The sequence below is a fragment of the Lipotes vexillifer genome, unplaced genomic scaffold (assembly GCF_000442215.2).
Source record: "Lipotes vexillifer unplaced genomic scaffold, Lipotes_vexillifer_v1.1 scaffold821, whole genome shotgun sequence".
NCBI lineage: Eukaryota > Metazoa > Chordata > Mammalia > Artiodactyla > Lipotidae > Lipotes > Lipotes vexillifer.
In genome coordinates, this window is record NW_006799328.1 from 82,368 (window position 1) to 101,730 (window position 19,363).

The window sequence follows — 19,363 nt, forward strand, 5'->3', positions numbered from 1 at the left end:
CAGTTTCCTTTATTAATGTTTTATACTTCTCAGCATGTAAGTCTTTCACCTCGTTGGTCAGGTTTATTTCTAAATATTTTATTATATTTTGATGTTATTTTCAAAGGGATTTTTTTTTCACTTTTTTTTCTGATATTTCATTGTTAGTGTAAAGAAATGCAAGATTTCTGTATGTTAATCCTGTATCCTGCTACCTTTCTGAATTCCTTTATCAGTTCTAGTAGTTTTTGTGTGGAGTCTTTAGGTTTTTGTATATATAGTATCATGTCATCTGCATAATGACAGTTTTACCTCTTCCCTTCTGATTTGGATACCTTTTATTTCTTGTCTGATTGCTGTGGCTAGGACTTCCAATACTATGTTGAATAAAAGTGGCAAGAGTGGGCATCCTTATCTTGTTTCAGATTTTAGCAGGAAGGCTTTCAGCTTTTCAGTGTTGAGAATTATGTTGGCTGTGAGTTTGTCATAAATAGCTTTTATTATGCTGAGATATGTTCCCTCTGCACTCACTTTGGTGAGAGTTTTTATCATGAATGGGTGTTGAATTTTGTCAAATAGTTTTTCTGCATCTACTGAGATGATCATGTGGTTTTCGTCTTTTGCTGATGTAGTGTATCACATTGATTGATTTGCTGAACCACTCTTATGACCCTGGGATGAATCTAACTTCATCATGATGTATGACCCTTTTTATGTGTTGTTGGATTTTGTTTGCTAATGTTTTGTTGAAGATTTTGGCATCTATATTCGTCAAAGATATTGGCCTGTAATTTTCTTTTTTGGTAGTGTCTTTGTCTAGTTTTGGTATCAAGGTGATGATAGCTTCATAGAATGACTTTGGGAGTGTTCTGTCCCCCTTATTCTTCTGGAAGAGTTTAAGAAGGATTGTTATAAGTTCTTTTTATGTTTGGTAGAATTCCCCAGAGAAGCCATCCAGTCCTGGACTTTTGTCTGCAGGGAATTTTTGCTTTGGGGCTTTTTTTTTGTTTTGTTTTTAAATTACAGATTCTATTTAAATTCCAGTGATTGGTCTGTTCAAATCATCTATTTCTTCTTTTTTTTAAATTAATTAATTAATTAATTTCTTTTTGGCTGCATTGGGTCTTTGTTGCTGCACATGGGCTTCTCATTGCGGTGGCTTCTCTTGTTGCAGAGCACAAGCTCTAGGCCTGCAGGCTTCAGTAGTTGTGGCACATGGGCTCAGTAGTTGTGGCTTGTGGGCTCTAGAGCGCAGGCTCAGTTGTGGTGCATGGGCTTAGTTGCTCCACGGCATGTGGGATCTTTCCAGACCAGGGCTCGAACCCATGTCCCCTGCATTGGCAGGCTGATTCTTAACCATTGCACTACCAGGGAAGCTCCATCTATTTCTTTTTGATTCAGTTTTGGTGGGCTGTACGTTTCTAGAAACTTGTCCATTTCCTCTAGGTTGTCCAACTTGTTGGCATATAATTATTCATATTTTTTCTTATGATTTTTTGTATTTCTGCAACGTCAATTGTTATTTTTCCCTTTCATTTCTTATTTTGTTCATTTAGGACCTTTCTCTTTTCTTCTTGGTGAGCCTGGCCAGAGGTTTATTGATTTTGTTTATCCTTTCAAAAAGCAGCTCTTGGTTTTGTTCGTTTTTTCCTTTTTTTTTTTTAATCTCTCTTTTATTTATTTCCTCTCTGATCTTTATTGTTTCCTTCCTTCAGCTGACTTTAGGTTTTGCTTGTTCTTCTTTTCTAATTCTTTTAGGTGGTAAGTTAGGTTGTTTATTTGAGATTTTTCTTATTTTTGAGGAAGGCCTGTATTGCTATGAACTTCCCTCTTAGGAGTGCTTTTGCTGCCTCCATAGATTTTGTATGGTTGTGTTTTCATTGTCATTTGTGTAGAGATATTTTTTAATTTCCTTTTTTATTTCATTGTTGACTCATTGGTTTTTTAGTAGCATGTTTTTCATCTCCATATAATCTTTTTTTTTTTTTCATTTCTCGTTCTGTGGTTGATTTCTAGCTTCATACTGTGTGGTCAGAAAAGTGCCTTGAAATAATTTCTATACTCTTAAATTTGTTGAGAGTTGTTTTGTTTCCTAGTATGTGGTCTTTCCTAGAGAATGTCCCATGTGTGCTTGAAAAGAATGTGTATTCTGGGTTTTTTTGGATGTAATGTCTTGAAGATATTAATTAAATCTAACTGTTCTATAGTGTCATGTAGGGTCTCTGCTGCCTTATTGATTTTCTGTCTGGAAGATCTGTCCATTGATGTCAGTGAGATGTTAAAGTCTCCTACTTTTGTATTCCCATCAATTTCTCCCTTTATGTCTGTTAGTATTTGTTTTATGTATTTAGGTGCTCATATATTGGGGACATATATATTAACGAGTATAACGTCCTCTTCTTGTATTGATCCTTTTATCATTATATGATCTTCTTTATCTTTCTTTATGGCCTTTGTTTTAAAGTCTATTTTGTCTGATATGAGTATTGCTACCCCTGCTTTCTTGTCATTTCCATTTGCCTGAAGTATCTTTTTCCATGTGTGTGTCCTTCACCCTAAAGTGTGTCTCTTATAGGCAGCATATTGTAGGCTCTCATGTTATTATCCAATCTGCCACTCTTTGTCTTTTGATTGGAGCATTTAGTCCATGACATTTGGGGTAATTACTGATATATATGTATTTATTGCCCTTTTAAAGCTTATTTTCCAGTTGATTTTGTATTTCTTCTCTATTCCTTTCTTTTTCTTTTGTTTTTCCTTTTATGTTTGATGGTTTTCTTTTCTATTATGCTTGAGTTCTCTTCTTTTTCCTTTTTTGGAACCTATTGTATGTTTTTGATTTGTGGTTACCCTGGTTTTCAAGTATGCTAACCCATTACTAGATCTACTTGCTTTAGACTGGTAATCACATAATCTCAAACACAGTCTAAAAAAAATCTACATTTTCTTACTTCCCTCCCTTACATTTTATCATTTTGATGTCCTATTTTATATCTTCATGTTTATCCTTTTGCTGTTTATTGTAATTGCTTTCACAAAATTTTTTGATTTTTTTTAAAAAACCTCTGTACTGGTAAGTGATCTACAATCCTTTTATATATTTGCTTTTCCTATTGTGATTTTTTTCTTTCCTATAGATTCTTATTTCTTTTCTATTTGGAGAAGACCTTTCAATATGTCTTTTAGGAAAGGTTTAGTATTGCTGTATCCTTTTAGCTTTTGCTTGTCTGAGAAATTCTTTATCTCTCCTTCTATTCTAAATGATAATCTTTCTGGGTAGATTTTCCTAGGCTGAAGGTTTTTCCCTTTCATGACTTAGAATATATCTTGCTGCTCCCTTCCACCATGCAGCATTTCTGTAGAGAATTCAGCTGATAGCCTTATAGGGATTCCCTTGTAACTGACTTTTTGTTTTTCTATATCTGTAACTTTTGCCATTTTAGTTACAATATGTCTTGGTGTAGGTCTATTTGGGTTCCTCTTGTTTGGGACCCTCTGTGCTTCCTGTACCTGGATATCTATTTCTTTATTTAGGTTTGGGAAGCTTTCAGCCATAATTTCTCCAGAGAGATTTTTTTATCCCCTTTTCTCTTTCTTCTCCTTCTGGGGTCCCTATTATGCCTAGTTGGCACACTTTATATTATCCCATAGGTCTCGTATGTTGTTTTCATTTTTTTTTCATTTGTCTTTCTGTCTGCTTTTCTTATTCAGTGATTTCCATTATTCTGTCTTCCAGATCATTCATTCTTTCTTCTGTATTATTTAGTTTGCTATTTCTTATTGCCTTTAGCTCAATTTTCATCTCAGCATTTAAGTTGTCTAATTTTGATTGGCTCCTCTGCAGAGTTTCTTGTTACAGTGATCTTCATTTCTATCAATAGCCTTTCTTAATTCCTTCTGCATTTTTATTACCTCCTTTTTGAACTCAGAGTCTAGTAGACTGGAGAGATCTGTTTCATTGCTCTTTCGGGCATTTTCTCTTGTTCTTTTAATTGGGGGTAGTTCCTACCTCTTCATTTTACTTATATTTCTCTATGAATTTAGGAGAAACAGTTATCTACTGTGGTCTTGAAAAGCTGTTTTTGTACACAGGGAACATCCCTGTGTAGCCTGCATGAGTCTAATATTTTTGATGTGAGGGCTGTTTTTGATATGGATGCCTACCATGTCTTTCCTCAGGGAGTGCTGGTTGTTAGGCCCTTGATTGGGGGTGTGATTGGTGTTGTGGTGACCAGAGCCTGCACTGGATGTCACATCCCTGTTGGCGGCAAGGTTGGCTCCCCAACTATTGGAGTAGAAGTCCCTAGAATCGGTTCTAAGCTGTGGTGTGAGATAAGCTGGACTGGAGCACTGTCACTGGGAAAGGAGCTACTGAGTATTCCTCTGCAGGAGCTGTTCACCAAGACATTTACTCTTTGACATTGCCTGTCACCCCTTGTGCACATTCACAAAGTACAGTGTTGTTGGCACTGCCCTCAGCCCCACCTTAGCTGTGGGAACATGGGCAATCAAATCCCTCAGGCACTGTGTTCACAAAGCCGCCAGTGCAAATCCGCTGAAATTGCAACACCCAGACCTGCCGTAGTTGCACACCTTGACCCGTCTGGGAGTGCTGGGAATCAGCCCATATCCCAGCCCTGCCTCTGCATGTACACGCCCACAAAGTCCACTGCTTCTAATGCCTGACCTGCCCCAGACAAGGGAGCAACAGTAATCCACTTGCATGTCCCACAGGCACTTCACTCACAAAACTGCCAGCTGCATAAATTCACCAGAGTCACACCCCTGCCGGCAACTGGATCAGATTTGAGCCCTGCCTGTATGTGGGCAACCCACCAATGCTGCTGCTATAAAGCAGCAGAGTTGTGTCCGTCATGAGCACGCTGAGAATGAGGATGCTGTGATGAGGCCATGCCCCTCCCTTTGTGTGCAAGTTGATAATGGAGCTCCTGTGACAGACCCGGGCTCTGTCCTGCCCACACCCCAAGTTGTGGCCCACACCACACTACATGACCTTCAAGCTGTCTCCACACAGCCAGACCAAGTCCTTTTCTCAGATCTTGCTGTTGAAGCCCAAGTTGCAGCACCCAGCCACTGTACACACCAGCAGCAGTGTGTCTTGGGCTGAGAAGTACACCAGGGTGTCCAGGACTCTCTGTGCTGGTCTCTCTCTAGCCTGCCTGCCACTGCACTCTCCTCTGAGCCTCTGAAGCTTCCTTTCTGTCCCAGCTGATCTCCCAGTAGGTAAAAGAGGTTCCAGGGTGAGCGAACCTTTCCCCTTTCACAGCTCCCTCCCAGGGGCACAGGTCCCATCTCAATTCTTTTTACTTATTTTCCTTTCCTCCTACCTGGTTACATGTTGATCTTTTCGTGCAGCTTTGGTTGTATGAGATCTTCTGCTAGTGTTCAGTAGGTATTCTGCAATAACTGTTCCACATGTAATGTATTTTGATTAATTTGTGGGAAGAGATGAGCTGCATGTCCTTCTATTCCACCATCTTGATCTCCCCTCCCTTTTTTTCTTGATGAGTCTGGCTAAAGGTTTATCATTTTTGTTTATCTTTTCAAAGAACCAGATTTTAGTTTCATTGTTCTTTTCTATTTTTTTTTTTTACTTTCTAATTCATTTATTTGTGCTCTGATTTATGATTTCTTTCCTTCTACTAACTTTGGGTTTTGTTTGTTCTTCTTTCTCTAGTTCCTTTAGGTGTGAGGTTAGGTTGTTTATTTGAGATTTTTCTTGTTTCTTGAGGTAAGCTTGTATCGCTGTAAATTTCTCTCTTAGAACTGTATATGCTGCGTCCCATAGGTTTTGGATCTTTCTGTTTTCATTTCTCTCTAGGTATATTTTAATTTCCTCTATGATTTATTTCTTCAGTGATCCATTGGTTGTTTAGTAGCATATTGTTTAGCCTCCATGTGTTTGTGTTTTTTGCCATTTTTTTTTCTTGTAATTGATTTCTAGTCTCATAGTGTTGTGGTCACAAAAGATGCATGACATGATTTCACTTTTCTTAAATTTACTGAAGCTTGTTTTGTGGCCTAGCATGTGATCTACCCTGGAAAATGTTCCATGTGCACTTGAAAAGAATGTGTTTTTTGCTGCTTTCAGATAGAATGCTCTGTATATATCAGTGAAATCCATTTGGTCTAATGTGTTATTTAAGGCCTATGTTTCTTTGTTGATTTTCTATCTGGATCATCTGCCCATTGTTTTAAGTGGGGTGTTAAAGTCCCGTACTATTATTGTGTTACTGTCGATTTCTCCTTTTATGTCTGTTAATATTCAACGTATATATTTGGGTGTATATATATATTTACAATTGTTATATCTTCTTGGATTGATCCTTTGATCATTATATAGTGTCTGTCTTTGTCTCTTGTAACAGTCTTTATTTTAAAGTCTGTTTTGTCTGATATAAGTATTGCTACTCCATCTTTCTTTTATTTCCATTTGCATGGAATATTTTTTTCCATCCCCTCACTTCGATTCCGTATGTGTCTCTAGATCTGCAGCACATACGCAGGTCTTGTTTTTGTATCCATTCAGCCAGTCTATGTCTTTTGGTTGAGCCTTTAGCCCATTTATATTTAAGATTATTATCGGTGTGTATGTTGCGATTGCCATTTTGTTAATTGTTTTGGATTTGTTTTTGTAGATCTTTTTTTCCCCTTATTCTTTTGTTCTATTGTGGATTCCTTTTTCCTTTTTGTGTGTATATCTATTATAGAATTTGGTTTGCAGTTACCATGAGGCTTTTTTTTTTTGTTTTTTTTTTGTGGTATGTGGGCCTCTCCCTGCCGTGGCCTTTGCCATTGCGGAGCACAGGCTCTGGATGCACAGGCTCAGCAGCCATGGCTCACGGGCCCAGCTGCTCCGCAGCATGTGGGATCTTCCTGGACCGGGGCACGAACCCGTGTCCCCTGCATCGACAGGCGGACTCTCAACCACTGTGCCACCAGGGAAGCCCTACCATGAGGTTTTTGTATAGCAGTCTATATATAAACACGGTTGTTTTAACTTGCTGATCTCTTAATTTCAGATGTATTCTAAATACCCTGTATTTGTACTATCTTCCCCTCACAGTTACTATTTTTGATGTCATATTTTACATCTAATTGTTTTGTGTATCCCTTAACTGCTTATTGTGGATACAGATGATTTTACTGCTTTGGTCTTTTTTTAAAAATAAATTTATTTATTTATTTTTGGCTGCATTGGGTCTTTGTTGCTGTGTGCAGGCTTTCTCTAGTTGCAGCCAGCGGGGACTACTCTTTGTTGAGGTGTGCAGGCTTCTCATTGTGGTGGCTATTCTTGTTGGAGTGCACAGGCTCTAGGGCGCGCTGGCTTCAATAGTTGTGGCACATCAGCTCATGGGCTCTAGAGTGCAGGCTCAGTAGTTGTGGTACACAGGCTTAGTTGATCCATGGCATGTAGGATCTTCCCAGAGCAGGGGTCAAACCTGTGTCTGCTGCGTTGGCAGGTGGATTCTTAACCATTGCGCCATCAGGAAGTCCCTGCTTTTGTCTTTTAACCATCCTACTTGCTTTGCGTGTGGATGATTTCCTACCTTTACTGTATGTTTGCGTTTACCGGTGAGCTTTTTCATTTCATAATTTTCTTGTTTCTATTTGTGGCCTTTCCTTTTTCACCTAATGAAGTTCCTTTAACAACTTATTGACTGGAGACCTATTAATGCAGCTTTTATTACCTGAGCATTATTGACCAGAGGCATATCAATATGTTTTTAGAGAGTGATATAATTAATATCACCATGCAAAGTTGTTAGAGCTTAAAATTGATCAAGGGTTCATTTTACAACTTATGATTGTTTTTATTCACATTTTGCTTCGTTAGGTTTTTGTTCCAACCTTGTGTATGTTATAAACGCAAGTTCATTGCCATAAAGTTTTTTTAAATGACTCATCACAAAATTTTGAATGAAGAAGAATTTTTCAGTGAATTTTATGCAGATACTTTCTCTGACTGTCCAAATGACATATATGCTAGTGTGTTAGAAGATGATAGTTCCTCAGAATATAGTTCTGATTCAGACGATGTGAATATTAGACCAACAGAAAGACAAAAAAAAATACCTTAGTGATTGATTCTGATACGGAAAGTGAAAATGAAACTCATGGTTCTGGAAAATGCTCCTTTGCTTCTACAGAAGAGTGTATTGAAGACAACATTTCATGAAAATTAGAAGACTTTACAGGTGTGTCAGGTGTAACTGTTGAATGTAATATCCTGCAAAGTGTTAGTGAAATAACAGAACTAATTTTTGGTAACGACTTTTTCGAGTTGGTCACTTCTCAAACTTGTATCACCAACAGAATGAAAAATCATATAAAAAGTATGAGAAGGCTTTAAAATGGACTGATGTAATCAGTAGTGACATGAAGAAGATTCTTGGATTAATAATTTTGATGGGACAAATAAGAAAGTCACACTGGAAAGAATATTGATCGACTGATCCCTTATGTGAAGTACATATCTTTCCAAAGATTATGATGAGAAGGTTTGAACAAATGATGACATTTCTTCACTTTAATGATAAATCAGAAACTCCACTTCCTGCAGACAGAATTTTAAAAGTTAAACCTCTCTTGGATTATTTACTACCAAAATTTCAGTCGATCTTTATACCCAAACAAGAGCTATCACTTGATGAGGCAATGATAAAGTGGAGAGGACGACTCAGATTCAAAACCTATAATTCCAGAAAACTTACAAAATATGGAGTTTTGGTCAGGATGGTTAGCTAAAGTGAAACTGGGTATACATGCAAACTTGAAATTTACACAGGTGAAGGAAAGAAACTGCAAGAAACAAAATTATCAGTCATACAACTTTATCTTGGTTCACGGCACCATATTTACCAAGACAATTATTACAATAGTGTGTCCACATCTGAAATATTGTTGAAAAATAAAACCAGAGTTTGTGGGACTATAAGAGAGAATCATGGTCTACCAAACCAATTAAAGGAGAAATTTTTAAGTCTACAGAGGGGAGAAATGACATTCTTATGGAAGGGAGAAGTGATTCTTCTTACATGGAAAGACAAGAGGCTAGTCCACATGGTGACAGCTATTCATGAGGCCTCCACAGCATCTACAGGAAAGGAAGACAGGAGGACTGGCCATCAGATAACTAAGCCCATTTGTATACTAGAGTATAATAAATATATGAAAGGAGTTGATTGATCTGATCTATATCTGGCAAACTTCAGTATCCTCTGGAAAAACTCGAAAACAGTATAAGAAAGTGGGTTTCTATTTGAGTAATTACAGTTTATTCAATGCGTTTAAAGTTTATTGTAGCCTTAATGCACAGAATAAAATGACTTACAAGCAATTTTTGTCAGCAGTAGCTAGAGAATGGGTAACTGAGCATTCTGATGAATGTAGTGGTAGTCCCACACCTGGTCCTTCTTGTGGCATTTCTAAAGGAGCCGCCTTGTCAACTATCAGGTAAAATAAAAAAACATATTCTAGAGTTAATAATACCAACAGGACTAAAAAATAAATAAAAATGCTGCCAGAAAGTGTAAGTCTGCTCTTCCAGGGGAAAGCACAGTGAAACACCGTATATTTGTAATAGATGTTCTTTTCCCCTGCACAGAGGTTCCTGCTATATTGCCCATCACACTCTAATGAAATATTAGAATGCTTTAGTAAGACATGTACAAAGTTTCAAATAAATACATTAAGTGCAAAAAAAGTTGATATTTACTCAAATGTAGGTGTTTCAATATTCGCTTATATAGCAAATCACTGGCCACAGGTGTTAGTTTCTGCAAAAATTCCCCGGTCAATAATGTGTCAACATTTGTTATAAAGCTAATTTGGTGGTGCTGAACTCTTAGATTTTGCTTGTCTTTAAAGCTTTTGATTTCTCCATCAAATCTGAATGAAAGCCTTGCTGGTAGAGTATTCTTGGTTGTAGGTTTTTCCTTTTCATCACTTTAAATATATTGTGCCACTCCCTTCTGGCCTGCAGAGTTTCTGCCGAAAAATCAGCTGATAGCCTTACGGGAGTTCCCTTGTATGTTATTTGTTGCTTTTCCCTTGTTGCTTTTAATATTCTCTCTTTATCTTTAATTTTCGTCACTTTGATTACAGTGTATCTTGGTGTGTTCCTCTTTGGGTTCATCCTGTGTGGGACTCTCTGAGCTTACTGAATTTGGGTGATGGTTTCCTTTCCCAGGTTAGGGAAGTTTTCAGCTAGCATGTCTTCAAATATGTTCTCAGGCCCTTTCTCTCTCCTTCAGGGACCTCTACAATGCAAATATTATTGCACTTGATGTTGTTCCAGAGATCTCTTAAATTGTCCTCATTTCTTTTCATTCTTTGTTCTTTTTTCTGTTCAACAGCAGTGATTTCCACTACTCTATCTTCCAGCTCACTGATCTGTTCCTTTGTATCATTTAGTCTGCTACTGATTCCTTCTAGAGTATTTTTCATTTCATTTATTGTATTCTTCATCTCTGTTTTGTTCTTCTTTATATTTTTCTTTATGTTTTCAATCTTAACCACTGGAGCACCAGGGAAGTCTCATAAGTAAAGTTGTCTTTTGTTTTTTGTTTTTTTTAAAAAAAACTTCTGACTTCTCATTCTGTGCATCCATTCTTCTCCTGTGTTCTTTGATCTTTATGATCATTACTCTGAACTCTTTCTCAGGTAGATTGCTTTTCTCCACTTCACCTAGTTCTTCTGGGGTTTTATCTTGTTCTTCCATCTGCAATATATTCCTCTGCCACCTCATTTTGTCTAAGATGGTATATTATTTTTATGTATGTGGTGTGTTAGTCACATTTCTCAACCTTGAAGAAGTGCTCTACTTTAGGAGACATCCTTTGCATCCCAACAGTACACTCCCCTCTTGTCACCCAAGCTGTATGCTCTAGGGGCTGTAAGAGCATATGTAAGAGCCCCTGTAAGAGGGCTGTGTGGGTCCTTCTGTTGTGGAGGGCTGACTATGTGTGTGGACTGTTAGGCTTGGTTGGCCCCTAGTCCAGTTGGTTGCCAAGCTCTGCCTTGTGTTGATGCTGCTGGCTGCTGTTTAGTAGGGCATGGTCACAAGGCAGATGATTGCAGAACCTAGGGGGCCCCAGGGTTATGGTTCACTGGTGGGTGGAGTCAGGGTCCCAAAGACCCTGGGGCCATTACCCACCCAATGATGGGTAAAGCCAGATTCTGGGGCTAATTCCAGACTACCATAAGACAGAGCTGGCTCCTGGAGTCTGCTGCAGGGCCCAGGGATCCCCAAGCTCATTTCAGATTATTGGGGAATATGGGGGCATTTCCTGACTCAGTTGGGTATGGGTCCACAGTGTCCCAAACCTTGCATTGGCCTGCTAGTGGGCAGGGCCAGGTCCCAGCTGATTCCAGGGTATGGTCTGGCCTGCTGTTGGTGTACTCGATCTACAGGCTACAGGATCGTAGTTTTCTTGCTTCTGGTGTCTGCCTCCTGATGGGTGAGGCTGGTCTAGAGGCTAGTGCAGGCTTGTTGGTGGGAAGGGCTGGTGCCTGCCCAGTGGTGGGTGGAGTGGGCCTTGGCCCTCTGGTGGGCAGAGCTGTGTCTAGGGGCGTGTTTAGAGAGAGCCATGGGCTCAGGAAGTCTTTAGGCAGCTGATGGATAGGGCTGTGTCCCTGCCCACTTAGTTGTTTGGCCCAAGGCATCCCAGCACTAGCACCTACAGGCTATTGGGCGGGGCCAGGTCTTGTTGCTAATGAGCCAAGATAGCAACTGCCAGTAGCATTGTTCACACATTTGAATGTTCCCCAGTAGGTCTGCCACCAGTGTCTATGTCCCCAGGGTGAGCCACTGTCACCCCCCCCCCACACCTCTCTAGGAGACTCTCCAAGACCAGCAGGTCTGGCAGAGGCTCCTATCAAATTACTGCTTTTTCCCTGGGTCCCAGTGCATGTGAGATTTTTGTGTGCACACTTTAAGAGTGAAGTCTCTATTTCCCCCAGTCCTGTGGGGCTCCTGCAGTTAAGCCCTGCTGGCCTTCAAAACCAAATGCTCTGGGGGTTCTTCTTCCCAGTGCCTTACTCCTGGCCTAGGGAGTCTGATGTGGAGCTCAGAACTCTCACTCTTTTGGGAGAACCTCTGTAATATGATTATTCTCCAGTTTGTTGGTTGCCCTCCTAGAGCTATGGAATTTTTTTTTTTCTTTTTTTTTTTTCTGCACTGCACGCCTTGTGGGATCTTAGTTCCCCAACGAGGGATTGGACCCGGGCCCTCGGCAGTGAAAGTGCAGAGTCCTAACCAGTGGACCACCAGGGAATTCCCTGGGCTATGGGATTTGATTATATCACGAGTCTGCCCCTCCTGTCAGTCTTGTTGTGGTTCCTTCTTTATATCTTTAGTTGTAGAAGATCTTTTCTAGTAGGTTCCAGTCTTTTTCATCGATGGTTCTTCTGCAGATAGTTATGATTTTGGTGTGCTCATGAGAGGAGGTGAGCTCGGGGTCTTTCTGCTTTGCCATCTTGGCTACTGTCCCCTCTTAGCTCTTTTATATTCTTATTTTTTGTCCACATATGTTAGTCTCTTATTATTAATGTGTTTCTATCTATTACCCCTTGCATTATCTGTAGTTATATTTGTTGTCACTGTGTTGCTTGATGAATATATAATCCCTTTGTATCTTACTTATAAATTGTAACTTTTAGCTTTGTAAAGTGTCCTCCTTTGTCAGATTTAATTATTTTGTTCTCTGAATTCTATTTTGTCTGATATCTGGCTTTCTGTTCCTGTTTTCTTATTGTTTTCAGTTGCTTGATGTATCTTTGCCCATCCCTTTTAGTCTTTTTGCATCATGATGTTTTAGGTATTTTTCTTGAATTGGGTTTTGCTTTATGAGCCAGTTTGAAAATCTTTTTCTTTAAATAGGCAGTTAAAACCCACTTGTATCTATTGCTATGACTGATATGTTTGTTCTCAACTCTGTTATATTATATTTTTGTAAATAGTATCTGATTTAGTTGTTTTTACTCTGTTTCTCTGTATAGTGTCTTCTTTGCTTTTCATTTTAATATCTTTTAGTATATAGGAAGGTTTGTATTTTTGTTCCAGTGGTTACTTTTGTAAACTAGAAAAAAAGAAGAGCAAATTAAACCCAAAGTAGAAGGAACAAAGTATAAAGGATGAAGCAAAAATCAATGGTACTTTGAAAAAAACTGATGAACCTCTAGCTATACTGATAAAGAGAAAACGGAGAGAAGATACAAATTACCAGTATCAGAAATAAAATAGAGGACATCACTTCAAATCCCTCAGACATTAAAAAGGATAATAAGGGAATATCATGAGCAATGTTTTGCCAATAAATTCAACAACATGAAATTGACAAATTGTTTGAAAAACACAAATTACAAAAACTTAAGAAACAGAAAACCAGAATAACCCTATATCTGTGAAAGAAATTTTAAACCAATGATTTAAAAACCTTCCCACAAAAAAAACCCACCAGTCCCAGAAGGTGAATTCTGTCGAACATTTAAGAAAGAAATAATACTAATCCTATACCAAATCTTTCAGAAAAAAGTGGTGGAGGTTGCCAAACAAGGTCAAAATCACCCTGATGTCAGAACCACAGACACTAAAATAAAACTACAGATCAATATCTCTCATGAATTTAGATGAGAAAGTCCTTAATACAATATTATTAAATTAATTCCAACAAAATATAAAAAGAGGAATACACCATAACTAAATGGAGTTTATATTTCATTAAAATTAATTGAGTCAGTATTTTATAGTCACACTTAATTTCTCATTCAAAGTAACTCCTTCACACAACTTCTTTAACAGATTTGACTCTTCATTCCACTATTTTTAAATATCAAATCCACTCTCCAAAAAATAAAGATTTGCCATCATTTAGGATTTCCAAAATAATTTGCCAAAGTCATTGGACCCCAGATTAAGAAATCCCTGCAGTTCTAACCCTGCCTCCAACGTCAACTGATATATTGAAATCCCAGTGAGGAAACCTTACCCTTGATCATGGACTAGAACGGTTCTGTGTAGATGCAAAGAAAGTTACATTTGGGGCTGAAAACTTGTGATTTATTTAAGTTATTTTCGAACTTAAATCTATATTTAGTTTCCTTCTATTAGGCATAACTTAATTCATACAGTGTTACGCTTGCTCATAAACATAAATTTAATTTTTTTCTTTCAACTCAACATCACTGAATTCACCATTCATTTCTGTTACAACTCTAGAATACTTTCCTTATTCATTCTTATTGTTTTCAGCTGTATTCATTCTTCAGATTGTATCTACATTTATCTGAAGAAACTAAAAGTAAGTGCATTACCATAATAGTGTGGGACTTAAAATTAGATCTCCTGCAAACTCTTATTTTAAAAGCGGGTATTTTTTTTTTTTTTTTTTTTTTTTTGCAGTATGCGGGCCTCTCACTGTTGTGGCCTCTCCCGTTGCGGAGCACAGGCTCCGGACGCGCAGGCTCAGCGGCCATGGCTCACAGGCCCAGCCGCTCCGCGGCATGTGGGATCTTCCCGGACCGGGGCACGAACCCGTTTCCCCTGCATCGGCAGGCGGACTCTCAACCACTGCACCACCAGGGAAGCCCTAAAAGCGGGTATTTTAAAGCATTATTTTCTTAACCTGGTTGTTTGGTTCAAGGATAGACTTCAATGCTAGATTTGCCCTAATGGTAGATCATTAACATCTTTTTCTTGTTGATGAAAAAAAGAGAAGTGACATTTTAACGAGACTTTGTTCATCGAAAATATTATTTTTACCCTTTGCTCTTAGTGCCAAAAAACATTTTCTCACACAGATGTTTGTGTCTTCTTGCCATCTAAGATTTCCAGTAAGTGACTTGTTAATATCATAGCAGTTTATTCATAAACTTTAAACTTGGTGTTCCTTGATATTTATATATTTGTTTTATAATCACTAAATCGGGGAAAAAATTTATACTCTGACAAGATCCTAAAAGAATGTTAACGCACTTCACAAAGATATACAATACCACTTGTCTTAAGTAAAGAAATCAGAGTAAAAAGAAAATAAGAGGAAAGAAAGATACAGCTATGGCTAAAATTTTGTATGCCGTGAAGGCCAGCATACTTCATTTGGAGCTAGGCCCCAAATCTGGCTCTTGACTTTATAGCCCCCAACATAAGGCTGTCAGATAAAATACAGGATGGCCAGTTGAATTTGTTTCAGATGAACAACAAATAGTTTTTAGTATAAATATGCCCTGTACTCTTATTTGCTAAATCCAACAACCCTGCCACAGAGAGTACAATGCAGGCATTCTAACTAAGTGACCTGGCTAAGCAACCTCACCTAAAATTTAAAGGTTTCCTATTTCATTCCTGAACCCCAGAAGGTCTCTCACTCAGATGATATGAAGACTTGTGCCATAAAACTCGAAGTGCTCATTAGTGTTTTCTATTATAAGTACAGATAACTTTATAGCCCTTAACTTTTATTTTGAGATTTGCATTTTTTCTAATGTACTTGGGGGAAAATTCTTAATCACATATTCAAATTGCTATGGCTTATCTCGTTTCCTGCTAAATATTCTGACTTTTTGATGAGCATGAAAATAACCCTGTCCTGAGAGAATACATCATCTGCATTAGAGGTTGCATGGTGGGAATTTGAGCTCTTAAACCATATCCTTTCTACATTAACAGACATCACATGTAGCATACTCTTCTGAAGGGGAGAACAGACCACATGGAGTATAGCAGTGACCATTTTCCTTCTCTGCATTGCACGTTGTCCCTTTTACTCTACATACCGATGACAAGCTTTACAAGATTTTGGGATTTGTGGCTGGACTGCACAGCAATGTTGCCATTTCATCTGCATTCTGACAATGCCCTAAAGCCTTGGGTACAGATAAATAATTGGTGTGTTTGTAGTTTCATATATATATATATATACATATATATATATATATATATATATATATATATATATATGAGAATATGAACATATCAGAGTGGTTTGGTCCTCAGAGGGGTTTTCCTGGGTCTAATGCTCTCATTGTTATGTTCATTCTTGCTTGTAGAAATGCTGACATGCTCATTCTTTTTTCAAACTGGCCCCTTGGGTGTTTCTGCCCCAGACATTGCCCTTTCAGCAACTAACCTTCCTCTGAAAGCTTTTCCTGAATTTTTTTATATGCCTCTTATATTTCTGGGAGTTCTAATTTGGTATAGTTAGATTAGTTTATTTTGAATATAAATTTTTATCTTCATACTTCATTTTGGAAAAAAAGTATCATTTTTCTTAAATTGCTTAAATCACAAGTTATTATTTTCCCTAAGTTTTAATTGTGCCCTCTGTATTCTATGTTCCCTTTTTAAAAATTAATAAACTTTATGTTTTTAGAGCAGTTTTAGGTTCCCAGCAAAATTGAGCAGAAAGTACAGTTCCCATGTACGCTGTCTCCACACACACATAACCTCTCCCAATATCAACATCTTGCACCAGAGAAGTACATTTGTTACAACTAATGAACCTACCTTGACATATTATTATCACCCAAAGTCCATAATTTACATTAGGGTTCACTCTTGGTGTACATTCTATGAGTTTTGACGCATGTATAATGATATGTATCCACCACTGTAGTATCATACAGGATAGTTTCATTGTCCTAAAAATCCTCTGTGCTCCACCTATCTCTGTTTTCTTTTTAAACTTTTCTTGTTCTCTGGTACTATTTTGAACTTCAGCTCTATTGTGGAATAGAGTTTTGCCCTACAACCCTGAAGAAAAATATTAAAACAATCAAATCTGATCACAGAGTTCTTTTTTTTTTTCTTACTGAACTTCAAACAGGTGATGGAAAGTGAAGAGTTCATGTTGCTTCCAGCCAATCAACTCATTGATATAATATCTAGTGATGAACTAAATGTTCGCAGTGAAGAACAGGTGTTCAACGCAGTGATGGCCTGGGTTAAATACAGTATTCAAGAAAGACGTCCTCAGTTACCCCAGGTATGATGGAAATGCTTCTTTAAGTAACTGTTTTGTACTGGATGAAATAATATGTATTTGACTTGCAAAAAAGGAACAGTCTTCACTAGCCTTCATATTAGACTGTAAAAAAGACCAACTCTTTCCAAATAATCAAGGAGATAAGTGTTAAGAAGCATTTTAAGCATTTATCATTATGAACTTTTTGCTCCTTCTTCTGTTTTGCATCAACTCTAGGTTTGGGCCACAGCACAAATCAGAACTTAAATGATACAAAATGAACAAAAGAGAGCAAGGATAGCAATTATCATGCTTCCCTTCCCTGTGGCTTGGAAATCCCACCACAGTTTGAAGAGTAAAGAATTAAATGGGTCATAAGTGGTCACTAAATGAAATATTTAATGTTCTTGTTATTATGATGATAGTCCTTAGCAATTTAATGGGATATTCTTCTGGATTGTTAGCGTACAGCCATGTGAGCTAATTATAGAAGAGCTTATAACAACATACTGCTGAAAGCATAAAGTAGCATTCTAAAGTGATATTAGTGTGCTTTCAATTTTCTGATTATTCTAATTACTGAATTGGTGGTTAGAATAAATTTAGTATTTATGCCTTCCCCCCATCTTCATTGTTTATTAGTTAGATCAATTAATTAATCCAATTAGATCTCAAAATAGTTGGAAACACAGTAGGGAGCATGGGTTATGTATTCTCTTAAATATCTTGCAGATGGGAGTTTGTGCCTTTAATAGTGTTTATTATCTCATAGGTGCTGCAGCATGTTCGTTTGCCTTTGCTTAGTCCCAAGTTTCTGGTGGGTACTGTAGGCTCTGATCCCCTCATCAAAAGTGATGAAGAATGCAGGTATGAATGACCCTGGATGGGAAAAATCAACAACGAAACATTCCTGTCCTCTCCTAATTTCCTTATTTGTATTGCTTCCTAAATATTGTGTTTTTTAGTGCTGAAATCAAGGCAGTATTTAAGTGGTTTTTCTTCTGGGCTAGGGTCAAAAGGAGATGGAAAAAGAGATGACTGAACTTACAGTATTCCATTCCATTAGTTTTTTTATGTGTGGTATTTATTGGTGTAGAAGTGGCAATAAAGAGGTAGATTTCTAAGATTTAATGCAAGCTTGAGTTTGAAGAGGCAGTTCTCTGCTAATACATCTTTTCTTGAGATAAATAATGCTCTTGACTCCATCAAAAAAGTGTATGAGGAGCACTTTTTCATTCCATCACATATGCCTAGTTAGGGAATAGGATCAGCCTTGCTTTCGGAGATTGTGGACAGAGTTAAAGGTCTACTACACCCCTAAAGTAGCTATGGAAAGATTTCCACTAGAGCTTGATGAAGCAGTTTCATAGTGTTTTTTTGACTGAAAGAAACTCTAAATGCTTTTACATGACAAACAAACAGAACACCTACTTTATTGGGCTATCTCTGTACTATATACAAAATTTAATAAACTACTTTTCCACTTGACAGATTTTAAGGTTCAGTTTCAAATCTTAAACCATACGGTGTTTTTAACTGTTGTTTCCCAGCATGTTCCACATATAAAAATGAAAGAGTGAGTCAGAACTCTCTTTAAACTGTACCAACTTTTGGATCTCCCTTTGTGACTAAAGAAACTTGTTCTAGAATCAGGAATCTCTAGAACAGAGATAGGATATATAGATTCATTTGCATTTCTTCTATAATCTGAAGTGTGTTCCTTTAACAGGAGATGTTAGAGGGGGTTTTAGGTGTTTACCTTTTAAACTTAAAGACAAGTGGCAATTAATTCCCCCAAAATATTTATAACAGCAGAAGGAAAACCACATGAACTATGGCTGCTGAAATCTGAAGAAACAATACAAAGGTGCCCCTCTCCCATAAAATATAAATTGGATTGTACTGATTCCAATGCAGAAATTAAAGATACTTATAAAGTCACTTTTAAAAGAAGCCTGTTCCTGATATCCTGACCTTATTATTTACTAGCTGTGTGACCTTATTCAAGTTACTTAAACCTCTTTCTGGTACAGTTCCTTTATCTATAAAATAGGGATAATAACAGTACCTATTCCACAGGGCTGTGGTGGAGATTAAATGAGTTAATATGTATTAAGCCCTTATTATTGTTACTATTAATTTTGTGTTGGCCACTAATTATTAGCTCTGTAGTACTCTTTCTAGGAACCCTTTAACAACTTAATTAAAAACCAGTAATTAGGAGATCACAGTCTTTGTTTTTAGCTGAGGAAGCTAGAAAAAGTTCTTGGCCATCAGCTTGGGATTTTGGGGGGTTTTTGTTTGTTTGTTTTTAGCATAAATAAACTCAGATGAGGCCTTAGCAAAGCCATATACTGGAAGTACATTACTGGGTCATGCCTGGGACTGGTCCAGCAGGA

General features: G+C 37.7%; 1 protein-coding gene across 1 annotated transcript in view; it reads left to right on the forward strand.

The window, feature by feature from the left end:
* Positions 1-19,363, forward strand: part of KLHL20 (kelch like family member 20) — an 82,199-nt gene that overhangs the window by 24,183 nt on the left and 38,653 nt on the right. The window contains exons 4-5 of the mRNA XM_007471601.1: positions 16,827-16,985; positions 17,737-17,831. Of these exons, the coding sequence (XP_007471663.1) occupies positions 16,827-16,985; positions 17,737-17,831 (254 nt within the window). The remainder of the gene's footprint in view (positions 1-16,826; positions 16,986-17,736; positions 17,832-19,363) is intronic.